A 17,672-nucleotide genomic window follows, 5' to 3' on the forward strand; every position below is an offset into this window, starting at 1 on the left:
TAGAATCTAGGGATCATTGAAATTTCGACCTGGCAACACTGCCGTCAGTTTTGTTGTGTTATTGATTGAAGAGGACAAATTGAAAATATCCGGAGTTGCCTGGAAAACTCGCAAACTGAGCCCCCCGTCACCCAGCAGCAGGTATTCCACCCCAACTTTCATTGATAACCTCAAAAACTAACCTAGAAAAGGTAACAAATTCCTGCGAGCAAACAAAGGCCGATTTGTGCCCTTTTTCGTCAGAACTCCGTGGAGCCTCGTCGACCCACAGCCCCCATTTCATATCAGCATGTCGCAAAAAGCGATCGCCGACCAAGAAAGCACGATCAAAGACTCGCTATTTGAGTTTGTTCGGACCCACACAACTAACGCTGATTTGACTTTGATCGACGATATCGTGCTGTCTTACGTAGTGGCGATTTTGGAGGACATAAGCTCAGATCCTGTGTTCAACGTTGAAGGTAACAGAATAATAAAATTTCTGTTTATTGAGGTTTTATTTTTTAGATTTTTGTGAGATGATGTCTGCTTACTTTCCTGAGTTTGAGTCCATTAATCACGCCACTGTTTGTCAGTGGATTTTCGAACTGGCTGCCAAGTTAAGAGTGGATGAACCTGAAGAAAAGTCAGTTATTGAGATCTCATTACCTGAGATTGTTCCTAAGACTAAGCCAAGACAATTAGATGGCAGAGAGAGCTTTGACATGCCCAAAAGGGTGCATAAGTTATCAGAGATGAGTGATGGGGGCTCCACCGACAGCTCTTGTTGCGACTTTTTAGACGAAATCGACGTTCTGCAGGAGATGTTCCCCACTGTCTGCTCCATTGAGGTAATTTGATTGTGTGGCTTCTGATAACAATTTAACCCTTTAACTGTTGTAAACATACAAGGTGTTTATAAATGTTTGTAGCATCAAGGGTGGCCTTGGAATTCCTGTCGTGCACTACTTTGCCGCTTTGTTTTCATAGAGAACTTAACTATCTTGAAAATTATTTATGTTATAGTTCAGCCACGTTCGTCTGAGCCACCATAAAATCATAAACATTTGCGGGCGACCGCAACGGGACAGCTCGTGGTATTTTCAGATTTACGATGACGACCAGACAGCTGGCCTGTTTGGGGAGGATTCTTATATTGCAGGGTGCTTTGGTAAATAAAGATCAGGTAGATATTTTAAATATTTGCAGATTGGGTTGTAATAAAAATTCTGTATTATACAAATGAAAATTTAATCCTCCACCTCGCTTTCGCTATCGTCACTTTCATCGTTTACATGTACAATAATTTCAGGAAATTGTGCTTCTGACAGATAACTATTTTTTATATTAACAACATGGTTGCATTACCTTGAATAAATTTGGAGCAGTTGAGTAAAAAAAACTCCAAAGAGTTGGCTTTAAGCTTCTAACATGATGCGGTAGCTTAGTTCCTTTATTATAGAAACCTAAAATCGTTTGTTTTTTATCTAATGGGGATTATTTTTCTCTGTCTTAAAGAAAACGTAAAGAGTAATAAATAACGTTATTTAACTCATTTTTGACAAAAATTTGAGATTGACTCTTATGCTTATAAGGTACCGAGATGTTCAGGTACATACATAAACCCAAAGTAGATAATTAAGGACCGTTAAATGTCATTTAAAAAAATACTAGGGAATGAAAGTTAAATCAGTGGTGGAAATGCTCGTTACATTCAAATTAATTCGGGGTGCTATCCCCCACTAAACTTTTACATTTTCGTATCTTTGCGTTACAACTTTACTTAGTTCGTTGACCTAATTAGGGCCAAATGTAAAAAATTAGATAGTTTACTTTGGAAAAGTTGCGTCAACCATATTGTTAATATAGAAAATAGTTATCTGTCAGAAGCACAATTTCCTGAAATTATTGTACATGTAAACGATGAAAGTGACGATAGCGAAAACGAGGTGGAGGATTAAATTTTCATTTGTATAATACAGAATTTTTATTACAACCCAATCTGCAAATATTTAAAATATCTACCTGATCTTTATTTACCAAAGCACCCTGCAATATAAGAATCATCCCCAAACAGGCCAGCTGTCTGGTCGTCATCGTAAATCTAAAAATACCACGAGCTGTCCCGTTGCGGTCGCCCGCAAATGTTTATGATTTTATGGTGGCTCAGACGAACGTGGCTGAACTATACTTAAGTCAACGTCGTTTTAGTTACGGTTTTGTGTCCAAATTTTTGATTTTCAGGTTTTAAACCACAACTAGAAAACAGTTTTCTTCTCAAAACTAACTTTTCTCTATGAGCGAGGTTAACTACAAATGTCAGTTGAAAAATCTAAACCCACATTTATAATGAGCGGCAAGTTTCCCCCTTTTGACATTTCATAGCCACCCTTGATGCTAGAAACTTTTATATACACTATAGGTTTTGACATTTTTCTCAAAAGATGTGAATATGAAATTTGGGGGACAAAAATAAGCGAATAAGACAAATCGAATGACAATATTCACATATTTGTGACACTTCCGGTTATGCCGGTAGTAGCAGCCAACTTGCTTATTTTAAATGGAACACCCTATATTTTATTGCATTTTTGAATTCTACAGTATGTACCCGGATTGAGTTCATAAGAGGGGAAAAAACTTTATTACAAAGGAATAACCTGTTTTGCTTAATTCAAAACAGATAAATCTGCAATTAAAATTTCAAAATTATTAGTTTGTACTCTGAAATTCAATTTTTTCATATTTTTATTTACTGAATTGTTTAATTGTTTAATTTAAATATAAGCAGGCTGTGGATTCAAAATATCAAATAGTGCGTTAAAGATTAAGGGAAAATATCAAATAAATAAGGTGTATAAAAGTATATAAGTATTAAAAATCGGATAAGAAATGCAGTTGCATCCATAACAATAATTGAGAAAATTGAAAACAGTCTTAAAAAATTACGAGTTAGAATTGAATTATGTGCTGAAAGAGGTTGTGGGTTAATCGAATAGTTGAAATTTGTTTAAATTAAGGAATTAATTTTATTCCTTTGACATTTTTTGCAAAATTAAAAATAAAAAAGTTCTTTGTTATTTTTTGTTTTTATCGATTTTAAGAACACAGCCTAATAATATTAAAGTTTTAATTAAAGATTTATTTGTTTTGAATTAAGCAAAAAATATATTCCTTTGTCATTTTCTTTGTAAAATGAAAAATATAGTTTTTTTTCTTCTTGTCAACTCAATCCGGGGACATACTGTATATGCAAATTGAAGATAACTTTCTGTATAATGTGGTATACCTAAATTGTATCATTTCTAAAATGTCTTGATTTTTCAAAAAAAATAAATTCTATTTAAAAAAAAATTCTGAAATATTTTTGAGAAGTTTTTATTTCTATTAGACCATCAAATTTGTTTATAAAAGATCCATGTAAAATTTAATTGAAGTATAGCACATTATACATAAAGTCACCCTTAATTTGGATGTAGAATTTGAAAATGCAATAATGTATGGGGTGTTTCGATTTAAAAAAGCAAGTTGACTACTACTTCCGGCATAACCGAATACGTAAATATTGTCATTCGATTTGTCTTATTCGCTTATTTTTGTTCTAAAAATTTCAAATTCTCATCCTTTGTACTTCATGAGAAAAATGTCAAAACGTATAGGGGAAGAGCACCAAATATTAGATACTTTTTAAAAAATATATATTTAAAATACTTGTTTTTAAATTGAATCAATTAAATTATTATTTATATTGAGTTTGAAATGTTTACTTTTATGATCTATACGTTTAAATTACAAAAAAAATACACGATTTTTATTTTATCGGCAATTATGTCATGAATTTGATGCTATAAAAAATGTTATCCAATAATAGGTATCAAAAATAAAAATGTTGTTTCAATTTATTTATTTCAAAGGTTTAATTGTATTTTAATGAACAGGTAATTAAAAATTAGTTGTAATAATTAATAAAAATCTAGTCAACGACGTCCTTCAATACAAGGTGTTTTTAAATGTTTCTAGCATCAAGGGTGGCTCTGGAATTCCTGTCGTGCACTACTTTGCCGCTTTGTTTTCATAGTGAATATAACTATCTTGAAAATTATTTATAATGTTACTTACGGCAACCACGTTACAGTTACGGTTTTGTGTCGAAATTTTTGATTTTCAGGTTTCAAATCCCAACTAGAACAGTTTTCTTCTCAAAATTAACTTTGATTGAGGTTAACTACAAATGTCAGTTGAAAAATCTAAACCCACATTTATAATGAGCGGCAAATTTCTTTGAGATTTCCTAGCCACCCTTGATGTTAGAAACATTTATAAGCACCTTGTATAACATTCAATACATGGTTACTTAATATTGGATATCTAAAACTGAGGGCACCAAAGTATCCAATATTAGGAATTTATCAGACTTTGTTTCGGAGAGAAAAATTCGGTATTCATTATGCCAGATTATTAATTTTTATTGATTTTTACTATAAAACAAACATTAAATGTGATTTACTTACCCAGTAACTCAAATTTTACAATAAATTTAATAATAAATTAGGAAACTATCAATTATTCGGTGCTCTTTCACTAAAAGCGTTGTAAACATTTCTGCGCCTCATTAGCGGCCTTGGAATTTGAGTAAATTGGTAGCCCTGTCTGTTAAGTTTTTGGAACTGTTGCAACTTGCGTTTCACTTTTGGAATATTTGCAATTTCCAAAAACTGGTTTTAGGTGAAACACTGCCTGGCCATCGCAAGCGGCGACATCGAGCGAGCCACTCAAATCCTGATCGACCGCCAAGAGAACGGCCAATGTTTAAACCAGAACAATTCCATAACAATCCACGTGAACAAGACGACGATCGACGACGCCGAACTGAAAAATCGAATAATCGAACGTTACTCGTACATTGACAAAGACTCGTTCACCAAAGAGCACCGGCCGGTGGCCCCCAAAGTGGAGCCGAAGAAACTCGTCCGGTACCGCGATAATAAGATCGTGAGCTTGAAGGGCGAGCGGTTTACAGAGGTGAAGAAGGGCGAGGACGTCGACGACATATCGCTAAAGAAGAACAAGAAAGGCCACACTCCGTAACCAAGAAATTGGCCGGATGATCGGATGACGTTTGGCGGAGAATGTTGTGTTAGTTCTATTTCGATATTCTGTAGGTTTGTAGGTCATATTTATGTAAAATTGAGCACTTTTAACTAGCTATAAGGAGCAAGTGTTGGGTAGGGGGCACCTGGAGTGCCCGGAACCCAACAACTTGCTCCTTTTATCGTACACCGTTAGTATTATTAAAATGTAAGATGGAAGACTAGTCAAGAAAAAAAATGTAAGCGACGATGCGTATTGTACTCGTATCCTAATTCATTTGAATACCTGTGATTCTCGTAAAGTAAATGTATTTTCTTACATTATCTCAATCTTATGTCGACTCTGAGTGATATTATTGTGGATTCCTGACAGGGCTTCAGTTTTTGTTGTGTTGTTACGTAAATTAAGTTGATGGAAAGATCCTCATAGCTTTTAAGATTCAACTCGATTTTCATGTTATTGTTTCGTGTAAGTTGTTCTTTAATGGAAACCTTTTTTACCTTTCTCGGTTAATATAAGAAATATGTTAAGTGTACAAAGTTTTTTATTTATCTTGTCACGATGTGTCTTATCTAATTCTGCGCGTTCGACATAACATTATTATCACCCATTTTCCAATGTAGTCATCGAAATTTCCACTGCTTCGTGCGCTTATTGTTAGTTGATAAACTCGAGGTAACCAGCGCGTCATGTATACGCTACTGCTGGTACTGTTGCTACCTTTTCATATTCGTAAGTACTATTTTATCTACTCTATTTTACTTATAGTCCATGCAAAATAAATATGAACCTCGGAATAATTCGCATAAAGCCGATTTTTTGTGTGGACCTTCATTTTATTGTTGCAAATTGTCAAAAGCCCCATCGATAGGTGTGCTGCTAAAATATTGAATTTATAAATTTATAATATTTTTTGTGGGACTAATAGTTTTCAAGATATAGTAATTTTTTGGAAATTCACAAGAAATTGTCTCTTTTCACAGTATTTTCAAAATAGAGTACTTTGAGCGCTTTTTTTTTATAACAGAATACATTGAAAAGTCTAATCCACCAGATTTTCTAACATCGTTGAAATTAATCTTCTTCAGATTGAATTTCTTTGTGTATATTTTCTTCAAGAACTTGATATAGTTTCTGAAGATCCTGAAAGAAATAAAATAGATAATTGTATATCTTCGTTGACATCTCACACTTAAGCGTTATTTTCATCGGATTTGGGCTAGATAAATCTAGGCAATTACCACATAGTGTTCAAAAAATTAAACTTAACTATCCAATGTGTTTTAACTACCATTTTAAAATATAAAATTGAGTAGTTTATCAGAAATAGGTGAAGGCACAGTTTAGTTATGATTACACAGGTCAACAAAAAACTTTTTTTTGTCCTTTCGTTTTAATGTATAAATTCTGATGCTAATTACACTAAAATATACATTCTGGGCTTCTAAAGTTTGCTTTTGTGTTTTACGTCGATAAGTAAATTTTGAAGATTTTAATTGATTTTGAGAGCAGCAAATGATTAAAACTGTAGGAAATTGCATATTACTCGCATAGGGCAGTTCTTGTGTATTACTGAGTTAAAAAGTGATATTAAAACAGTGTAAACAAGATATTAAGCCATTCTGTTTTTTTTTGCGGTGAATTTTATTAAAGTAAGAAGCAAAAAATTTCTTTAATGACAAATTTAAAGCTTTGTGGAGCTTATGAAGTCTATTTAATCCTGTGAATCCGAAATTAAGATAAAAAATAGGTACCTTTCTTTGCCTCTGTTCTGCAAAAATACTTCAGAACATACAGGGTGATTTTTTAAAAACGGCAGGCGTTGTAGAATTTTTATTTATGAACCGATTTCAAAAATTTAAAAAACAAATTTAATGGTTTTTAATTTCCTATAAACTGATGATTTTAAAATTTTTCTAAATGTCTTAGTATCTTTTGGGCGATACTCAACTTTCTTATTTTAAATTGACACCCATATTTTTTTTTTCATAATTTAGAAGATATTAATTTTCTTGATTCAGAAATGTGTAAAATGTTCTACTTTTACAAAAAATATTTAAAAAAAAAATCAAAAATGAAAAAATTTAGGCAATAAAAGTTAATAAAATCTAGGTGCGTGGTGTCAAATAACACAATATCGTTATTGTAATGTCAAAAAGCTGCAAATAACAGAAAGAACAAGTTTTCTTTCAACAAGATGGGGCTACACCTTACAATGCACAATGCATTTCTCGTAGGTGTCAATTGTGCAATGAAAAAAAAGGGGATGGCGTTTCAACAGTATTTTAATTAAATTAGGTAGTTGTTTTTTCTGATTTGTAATTATTATTGTCTTTTGTTATTAATAATTTCAAAAAAAAATGCCGATCCTTTCTGTTATTTGCTGCTTTTTGACATTACAATAACGGCATTCTTTTATTTGACACCATGCACCTACATTTTATTAACTTTTATTGCTTTTTTTTTCAATTTTGATAATTTTTTAAAAAATATTTTTGGTTAAAAGTAGCACATATTACACATTTCTGAATCAAGAAAATTAATATCTTCCAAATTATGAAAAAAAATAGGGGTTCCGATTTAAAATAAGAAAGTTGAGTATCGCCCCAAAGATACTAAGACATTTAGAAAAATTTTAAAATCATCAGTTTATAGTAAGTTAAAAACCATTTAATTTGTTTTTTAAATTTTTGAAATCGGTTCATAAATAAAAATTCTACAACGCCTGCCGTTTTAAAAAAATCACCCTGTATAATATTTTTGTAACTTGAATGCTCAATAACTGTTATTGTTCCGAAAAGTCATCAGAAATTACCTTAATTGATCTTAATTCTGATATTTTTTCAAAATTAATAATATACATATGATGGGAGACTACATTTGGGGTAATTACGAGAAAATCCATACAAGCATAAGGAAATCACCACAAATATTCGTTTTTGAACTTCTTATTATTTTTTTTATTTTGTATGCTATTACTAATCATTATTCTTGAATTAAAAAGACTCCGATGTTCAGCAAAAAAAATTTGATTGTATTTTATAATAAAATTATGAAAAATCAATCATTTTTCTTAAAAATTTGAAAAATTGCTCTCGTCAACCTCGCAGCAGACTTCCACAAAGTGAAACCATTTTTGCTTTTAAGAACTCTAAAGGATTTTACAGTGATAAAATGATTAAAAATGTTGTGCATTACCAATTTTAAATATTGGTAATGATCAACTTTATTATTGCTGATTGTTGCTGAAGACAGAAATGGAGACTAAAATGAAGTTTAGAGACAATTAAAACTGTGTCTTCATTTATTTCAAATAAACCAATGAAAAATAATTGTTTTAATGGTGGTAAGAGTTATAGTTTTATTTTTGCGTGAAAAAGTTAAGTTTTATTTTTCAACAGTATGTGGAAATTGCCGCTGAAATTACCTGAATCTTAGGTAAATTGTACGATTTCAACAAAGATTTACATAAAATCCATCCTGTAAAAACTTGAAGAAGTTCTTGAAGAAAATAAGTGCATGAAAAAGAATTTGCAGAAGATTAATTTCATAAGTTGCTGGAAATTTTTGTGGGTTAAGTTCACTCAATGCTTCCTCAATCTAAAAAAAGGCACCAAGTTCTATGTTTTGACTGTGTGCCCAAAAGAATAAAATTCTTGAAATTTTGAAAAATACTTTCATATCTCAAAAATGATAACTCCTACGAAAAATATTACAAGATCATTTTTGTGGCAAATTTGATAAGGTACAATTTTCATAATAAGTATTTTTGCCATTGGATGAAATCTGCACGAAATCATCAAAATTCTTAGAGAAATCCGCTCATTTCGATGCTAAACAACGATTTCTCGCTGATTCTCGCCGTTTTCTGGCTTGGACTTGCAAAGAAGAGCTCGAAATCTACAAAACCACTAATTTTTATCAAGATTCAAGGGCTGAGTTGCAAGAAAACAGCAGAAGTCTGTACGAAACCATCAACATTCTTAGAGAAATCCGCTTATTTCGATGCTAAACGACGATTTCTCGCTGATTCTTGCCAAATATTTGTTTTCTTTGACATTTACCCCCGCGTAACATTTTTAGCAGCACGCCTATAGATGGGGACTTTTGGCATTCTGTTTGGAACAATAAAATGAACGTCCACGCAAAAAACCATGGGAATTATTCCAACTTTTTGACATTTTTGTGTCTTTTTTGCTTGGTCTATTTAGACTCCCAACACAGAATAATCGGAGGCAACACTGAAAACATAACCAGCGTCCCTTACCAGCTCAGTTTTCGTCGCGCCGGCGTCCACATCTGCGGCGCCGCCATCCTCGCCGCCAAAACCGCCATCACAGCGGCGCATTGTTTACCCGCACCAGCCCCTTACTCCATCAAAGCCGGGGTGACGAATTTAGAGGAGCCCGGGGAGGTGGTGCACGTCCAAAAGGCGCTCGTTCACCCGCAGTACTCCCACACCTCCACTGATTACGACATCGCGATTTTGTACCTCGCAACCCCACTGTCTCTTTCGAGCAAAATAAAACCGGTGGGGTTGCCGTCAGAAGGGTTTTCCAACAGAGTCAAAGATGGGATGATCGGGAAGGTTAGCGGCTGGGGGGCGACCAACCGAGACGCGAAGAGCGTGCTCAGTCGACAACTTCTTTCAGTGGAGTTGCCGGTGGTGACTTGGAGGAAATGTAATGAGATTTACTATAGGTTGTTGACGGAGAGGATGTTCTGCGCCGGGTTGCCTAAAGGAGGGAAGGATTCGTGTTCTGGGGACTCCGGAGGACCGTTTGTGATCAACGGGGTGATGTACGGGATTGTTTCTGGAGGGATGGACTGCGCCCAGCCGGGGTTCCCGGGGATTTACACCGACGTCCAGGTTTTAAGAGCCTTTATTAGGGACAACGCAGGGGTGTAATAAACCAATTTCTTCTCTTAATCGCAGTTTTATTTCTAGTTCAGGGAAATTAGGTTTTAAATCCTAACAAATTATTAAAGTTTTGAAACTTTGCAGAAAGATTCATCAGGAATTAAACAAAAAAAGCTTCATTCCTTAAAATTAGGGTAAACATCCCTAGAAAACGTTTTCCCTATTTATCTTCCAAACCATTAATTTTAGAGCAAAAATAAAGGTAATAAAAAATGTTTGAAGTCAAATTTTCAAACAAAAATGTTGTATTCATTTTTTGCAACTCGCGCAAATACGGCGCGAAGTTGGGGGTGAATCGGAGCACACGAGGGTATTTGTGCGTCTTGTTTTCACTGTCAACAAATTTTAGAAAAAATGCATCGTTTCTAAACTAGAATTGTCTCATGATTCCGAATCTATTTATTTTATTCCATCAGGTCAGGATTAAGGTCTATTTTAAAAAATATTTTTTTGAATACTTACCCCTCGTTTATATTTGTTTTTTTCAGATTTTATTAACATACCTACAATATCACAATTTTTTGTTACATTTGAAAAAGTGAATAAGTTATCCAACGAACTATAGAAATCGTCGATTTTGCCAAGATATCTCAGAAAAACTAATTTTCCAGAAATTTTTCAGAAACCAAATAGTTCCCTTCCCAAAAATAAATTTAATGCATAACTATTAAACTGTTGTTTTAATTTCACACTGTAATACATCATTATAAAGAATGGAATCTCAGTTTTTTATCATTTGTAGAATCTCATTCGTTTCCACATAGACTTTGACTTTTGGAATTGACATTAATCAATATTTTTTTGCCATTCAAAGAAAATAATTTAAGCTACATTAAGAAATCTCTAATTCCTAAATCGATCGATCGAAAAAATTACTTCTACAGTATGTTCAAGGAATGTGCTCGACATGCCTCGCATGTTAACTGTCTCTTGTAGGTAATATCTAAAACAACTTAGTTGAACCGTAAATAACTAATAAAATTTGAGGCCGAAACAACCGTTATGCTAATTTTTTAATTAAATTATTTACAGAAACACTCTTCAAAGGCCTAATAGCAATGCTCTAAAATTATAAATCGATCTATCGTACAGTTTTTGAGAAAATTAAATGTTAAATTTGAAAAATGTGCTATTAAAGAAGTTTAATTTTCTTTAATTTCAATGGAAAATGTCAAGAAATCGTGAAAGCACATCCTATTTACAAAATTCATTTTGTTCGCTTGGTTATTCCAAAAATCTAAATATCTCGGGGTCCTTGAAATTGTTTGACTTTTTTGGATTTTTGAAAAGTACGATTTATAATTTTGGACTTCTAGGCAATATTTTTGTGGTGCAAAGTTGAATAAAAATCCTAGGAAAACGGATGTTGCGACTATATTAGCTTAAGTTTGTTATTAAATTTTATAAATATCTTGGCAAGAACGTGTAAAATTTATTTATTTAATTTAAGATTATTTGATTATCTCTTTAATGATTTATTTATAACTGATTAATCATCGATTTACACCTGGAAGTGTCGAAAGTAGAGCGGCTTACAGTCCACGGTGGAGCAATCCTGATGTGACAATTAGTTGTGGATGCATCGACAGCAGAATACGGTTGCGTACCAGCGACCGTAAACTAGTTACATCAGTTGTAATGTTTACGAACAATAGATTTAGTTAACATTTTTAGCATCACTGTGATATTTAATTCAATTTAATAATATATTAGATAGGCTTTTATGAATAAACGATAGTATTGACAGAACCAAGGTGGTTGTCATTATTCACCCCCTCAACAATAACAAAGATTCAAAATAAGATTTAAATAAAATGTAGGTAAACGCATTTTTTTACAAATTTGAGTCCTGACCTGTAATAGACAAAATGGATTGTAGAGTCACAATGTCATTCAACTTCAGATATGAGGTTTTTAGTCTTCAAGTAATTTTTTTTCTAAAATTTGTTGACTAGAGAATGAAGGCTCGCACACTCTGCATACAGGACGTTGCTCCTACTCACTCTCATCTTCTCGCCGCATTTGGGGGAGTAACATACGCTGTACGCCAAAAATGGATAAGACAATTTTTGTAGAAAATTTAATATCCACATTTTTTGTTTCTTCTATATTTCGTCGTCTAAGTGGCAACTGCCTCTATCTCAATTTTGACGATTTTTCGTTTTTGCTTGTTTTCGAATTGTTTCTTCGTGGGGAATGTCGTGACGGAGTTTGTTTTTTGAATTTTGCTACATTTTATGCTCTACGCGAAAATTTGACAACATCCACTATCTCAATACGTAAGGCAACATACGCTATTTCATTCAATTCAAAATATGGTAGAATAAAGTGTATGTCGGATTGAGTTAAAAGTGTGTTAGGCGAGAAGAAAACTGTTTGATGGTGCTTCCAACATAGATCGTCCTATGTTCCTTCATATTAAGCAAATATTGTAAGTTAACAATACCTCTTATAAAAAATTATTAATTCGATTTAAAATAATCCACTCATAGCATCAATAATCATAAGATTTCTATTTTAAAGTAATAAATCTACAGATCATTAAATAATATTACAAAAAAAAACAATTTTTTTAAAGCAATGTAATTAATTCTAAAAAAAGGTCAGCGCAAGGGTTTGGACACGCATGAAAAAAGTGTCTACGTTTTTTATTATTACAACAATATCAACATAGCATAGTAAGTGTCCTAATTTTTAACCTACGGCGAGTTTGTGAAATTATACCTAATCTAATTGCCTAATTGAACATCCACAAAAATGGCTCTTTATATTATGTTCCAAGTGAACTAATACGTTCTTTTTCACTCATTTTAATTTAATCAGGATCTACAGAAGACACAGTGAAAAAAAATGGCCAACCAATTAACGCTTATAGTTTTTTCTGCCACATAGAATTAGATGTACTTTAAGCTTTATTGTGATTATGACTGATGTTTGAAATAATTTGGAAAAGTTGTCTATTTATGTTATGCTCTCCATCGAGGCCAGAAGGTTGTCGATGTCGACGGTGGTCCGTTCATAAATTACAGCAATACCCGAAATTCCATGTTCGCAACTGTATTCACAATTGCAATGGTTAAAAGGATGAGATTTGTCATTTAACACAAAAAAATTTGTTTGTTGTTTGTATAGTATTGAAAACGTAAACTGCAACTTGCTCTATCTCAGGCAAAAATTAAGGCAACACCCTCTATCTCAAGCATTTCTTCAGAAAATTGTTTTATTTTGTTGAAACTTTTAATAATAGTTTGAAACACAATAGAAAACAAATGTAGAGGATTACCATTCCAAAAATGTATTTAATTCATAATGAACATTTTGCCGCACGCACGTTTTTAGGACACGACGAGCGCAGCGAGGAGTGTCATAAAGTAGTAAGTCCGGCAAAATGCATTATGAACAAGTATCATACGCTATTTTTTCTATTTCGCGTTATTTTAAACGAAAAAACTTGATTTCGAAATCATGGGAATTTTAGGATAGTTGGCATTTGCAAAATGTTCGGGAAAAAATTCGAAGTAGCCAAATCCAAGTCAGTTTGACAGCTGTGACGTTTTGAGGTTATCGGAGCGCAAAGGAGCCAAGAGAGCGAAGATGTTGATCATGATCATGATGGTTCTCTTGCATCTAAAGAGTTTTTCTCCGATGAATTATTAAGCCAAGTACAACAAGAAATAATAGTGTGTTGATCGATTTATCATGGTTTATCAAAACCAAAATCTAAATTGTCAACGTTGACGGCAGGTTGACGGTTTGTCTGCTGCAAACCTAAGAAAAATAAATGCTCCTGGAAATATTGGCACGGGATTGGTCCATTATGATACCGAAATACGCTCAAACGCGTATCGAAATATCTTCATTATGAACGCGAAATAGAAAAAACAGTTTTTTTATTGTCCTGTAAAGTTGCAAAAATTGAGATTGCGTAGGTTGCCACTTAAACGACGATTTCCTCTAAAGTGAATAATTTAGAATATAAATGGGGGTGTTTACCCCAATTTTAGGGGATGAAGCTCCCACGTTAGATAAGAGAACTTTTTCTAATTTAATTCCTGATGCCTTTGGTAATTTTTTCTGTCAAGTTTCAAAACTTTAATAATTTGTTTTTTTCGATCTAATTTCCCTGGACTATTAAGCGTGCGGTGTTTGGTTGCCATGCCAAACTTGTTTGTCTCCTTTTGTTTTGTCCACGATGAAAATCTCAAGATTACTTACAGTAGGTAAAAATGTAAGCAGCCCCCACTTATAAGCCCCCTCGATCCTAACTCCTTCCAGTGTTGTAGACGCTTTTCGTTCAAATATGACATGACTCCAGCCAGCCGTTTTGCGTCCGACCACATTGAAGAACCCCTCAAACCTGAAGAACCCCCAAAGCCCCCGACTCCTCCAGTTCGGTACACTCTGTACCAGCCGCGATCTTCCGGGGAAAAACCGAATATCAATGACCTCCAAAAACGCTCGACGCGGACTGTCGCCGAAGAATCAGTTTTTGAAAATGTGGTACCGCAGGAGGGACTGTCAGGGGAAACCTCCCTCGCCATCAACAGGTTCCAAGTGTCTAAAACCTACGCCAATGCAACTCTTCCGTTGAAAAGTGTTAAATTAGCGAATCCGTTTCCGGAACCGGTGAAGATGATGATGTCCAGAACTGTGTCCGACTATGAGAAGGCGGAGCAGATGTTGGCAGATTCGAAGAACCAAATGAACCATGCTAGTAGTAACAAGATTTGTGCGAATTTGCGGTCGTTTTCGACGGGGGTGAAGAGGTGGTACTCGAAATCAGTGAAAGAGGAGTTGGGAAAAGGGCAAAAGGTTCAGTTTTCTTTTGTCAAGTTGGCCCCGAAGCCCAAAGTAGTCAAAAAGAGCCCGGAATTTTTTATAACAGGCTTGTAAGGTTGTAATAAAATTTCTTTTGCGACGATCTTTTATTAATGTCTGAATTAACAACTTTATTTTCAAAAATTGAACGGTTATGTGCGTCCGGCGATCGTTTGTTTTTAGGTACTACTAGAGTCAGAATTTTACATGATATAAAGACTTCATTATTCATTATACCATGAGAATTTTATAACTTTGGTTTAACTCCGCCTACCTTTTGAGCCAATTGAATTTTAGCTGGAAGTCTGTTTTACTCTGCAACATTTTGATAGTTCGTTGATATTTGCTAGAAGCCGGGAGAGAAATGTCCACACATTAGAAGACGAAACAGGATCAAAGTCGACAAAGGTTTCACGATCAATTGAGTTCCCGCCGCAAAACTGCGAATCTTTTTGACAAGTGTGACACTAGAGTTGTCAAATTTTTGATTATGCTGTGTAAAGGAGGCTAGCTATTCCTCGATTCGACAAATTCAAATCGTCATTTGTTCATCTGGGCGGAGTTAAATAAAAGTTACAAAATTCCGACTATAATGCATTATTTGTCGTCTGAAATTAGTGGGCTATTAATGAATGATTTAATGAGTTTATTATAGGCAACCAATTACACAAGCAATTCAATAAATTGCATAATGATCTGAAAATGTGGATTTGAAGCCTCTGGATCTGTTTGTTTACTAATACCAAATCAAAACGATGATTGTTTGTTAATAGCTAACTACTAGTAAGGCCCTTTTATAACACAATACATTTTAATGCTTTTAGCCTGGTTTTTAAAGTAACTTTCAAAAAGTTAAATTTTTTAAAGAATTTGCCCGGTTTTTCGAAGTCACCCTTTTTTAGAAAAGTCAAAATCTTAAGAAATACATATATCCTGTTTTATCAAATGTGAATATGGTTTTGGCCAAGAAAAGTTACCATTTAAAAACACTTAAAATTCCTCTTTTCCCCGTTTTTCTGTTGGGCCACTTGGAACAAAAATGAATACGGTTTTGGCCAAGCAAATTCGCATAAGCCCTCATGAGCAAACCGAATTCACCGTCCTGTAAAATTTTTGTGGGAAATTAATTAAGAAACGATGTTAAACCAATTCATTTAACAAAATTTTCGGTTGTTCCAAAGTACCTAATAAGTATATTGAGACAATGAATAAAGTACCAAAATAAAATTTTTCTTCAACAGATAAAAATAAAAGTTATCATAATAACAGCTAATTATTTCCGTGATTTATTAAAAAAAATCATATGAAAATAATAACAGACGATTAATTAGTTTTATTATTTGATCTATAAAAGAATGGGGAGAAATTTAGAATCAACTTTAGCTCAAGAGCCTTGTAATCAGCTTGGAGAATATAATAAAAATTATTTTACCTTAGATGGTATTGCAAATATAGAAAAAGTATTAAATATTCAAATAAAAGTCGTAGCAGCGGAATGCTTTAATTCCATAATATATTCAGGGCCTGAAAAAGATATAAAAATATATTTATATAAAAATGGAAATCATTTTGATACAATTGGTAGTATGATAGATTTCTATGGTCAATCTAATTATTGTAAAAAAAGTGATAAACCATATCAAAACAAAGATAAACATAAATGCAAAACAAAGTGTTGCACCACGATTGTAAGGGGTGGCGGTACTACCACCACATCCCCACCATTCATCTACCCCTACTTGGGGTACTTCGGTCATTTTTGCCAGTGAGTTAAATCTTGTCCTTCTAACGAGTTGCACAAATACATGAAATATACAAATTTGTGAGTCTTTCACTTCCAACGATCCCACCACAAAAGATAAAATATGCATAATGTGTTTCAAATCTAATCACAAAGAAGACTCTGAATTTTTGATTCATCGTGAGGCTTTGCTGAATTCTGCAAAAAGAATATATTGCGAAAAATGCAATAGATAGGTACGGTTTTAATCAAGAATGTTTAGAAAATCATTCTGAAGTCTGTGAAAGATTTCATAAATGCTTAAAGTGTAATAAAATACTCAAAAGAGGTGATAAAATGGTTGACGAAGGTAAAAAAATGATTGAAGAAGAAAATAGATTAATTTGTACAAAATAATAAAATGATAAGAAAAGGTAACAAAATGATAGAAGAGGGTGGCTGGGAAAAATGTAGAAATTGTTATAAAGAGGTTGAAATACGTAAACATAAATGTTATATGCAATGGAAGCGGCAAAAAGGTGGAATCTGTCAAACAAAAATAAAAGACGGTGGTGAAGAATACAAAGTAAAAGGATGCCGAAACTGTAGTAAAAAAAGGTTGTACAGTAACTTTTCCTGATAAAACAAACATAAGAGTAAAATCTCACATTTATCAATGTAAAGAATGTAAAAATTGTGTTGAAATACCAAAAAAGAACGAAAACGGTTATCAATGTCTTAATTGCGGATGTTTATTTGATACAACTAAATGCGCTTACACACAAAAATATTTATTCTTTGATTATGAGGCGATGCAAGAAACGGGCAAACACGTACCTAATTTAGTTATAGCTCACGATTTTTACGGTAATGTTGATTCTTTTAAGACTAACAAAGATTTCTGTAAATGGTTAGTTTCTAGAGATCATAAAGGATACACAGCTATTGCACATTATGGAAAAGGTTATGATTCTTACTTTATTCTAAAATATTGCGTTGAAAACGGTATTAAACCTTTCTGCATATATAATGGATCTAAAATAATGTTAATGGAAATAAAATCAATTAATTTAAGAATTATTGATAGTAGTAATTTTGTTCAAAGACCTTTAAAAAACTTCCCCAAAACGAACTTAAAAAAGG

At 33.3% G+C, this 17,672-nt stretch overlaps 2 protein-coding genes across 6 annotated transcripts; both read left to right on the forward strand.

The window, feature by feature from the left end:
- The first annotated feature begins 3 nt into the window (after window positions 1-3).
- LOC148177786 (CUE domain-containing protein 2) lies at window positions 4-5,609 on the forward strand. 5 transcript variants are annotated; one of them, XM_088032778.1, is made up of 4 exons: window positions 4-191; window positions 244-461; window positions 508-830; window positions 4,705-5,609. In XM_088032778.1, exons 2-4 carry the CDS (start codon window positions 290-292, stop codon window positions 5,065-5,067), a joined length of 858 nt encoding a protein of 285 aa, XP_087888904.1. In that variant the 5' UTR covers window positions 4-191; window positions 244-289; the 3' UTR covers window positions 5,068-5,609. The 5 variants fall into 5 exon arrangements, with proteins under 5 accessions (XP_087888904.1, XP_087888907.1, XP_087888905.1 ...); XM_088032781.1 differs by having other exon boundaries at window positions 4-141; window positions 187-461; XM_088032779.1 differs by having other exon boundaries at window positions 4-141; window positions 192-461.
- Window positions 5,610-5,692: 83 nt separating this feature from the next.
- Window positions 5,693-10,000, forward strand: LOC148177787 (trypsin-4-like). The gene is made up of 2 exons (XM_088032783.1): window positions 5,693-5,802; window positions 9,282-10,000. Exons 1-2 carry the CDS (start codon window positions 5,760-5,762, stop codon window positions 9,977-9,979), a joined length of 741 nt encoding a protein of 246 aa, XP_087888909.1. The 5' UTR covers window positions 5,693-5,759; the 3' UTR covers window positions 9,980-10,000.
- The last annotated feature ends 7,672 nt before the right edge of the window (window positions 10,001-17,672 follow it).

Source organism: Gnatocerus cornutus, chromosome 3 (assembly GCF_029298725.1).
Source record: "Gnatocerus cornutus isolate USDA-ARS CGAHR chromosome 3, icGnaCorn1.1, whole genome shotgun sequence".
Taxonomy (NCBI): domain Eukaryota; kingdom Metazoa; phylum Arthropoda; class Insecta; order Coleoptera; family Tenebrionidae; genus Gnatocerus; species Gnatocerus cornutus.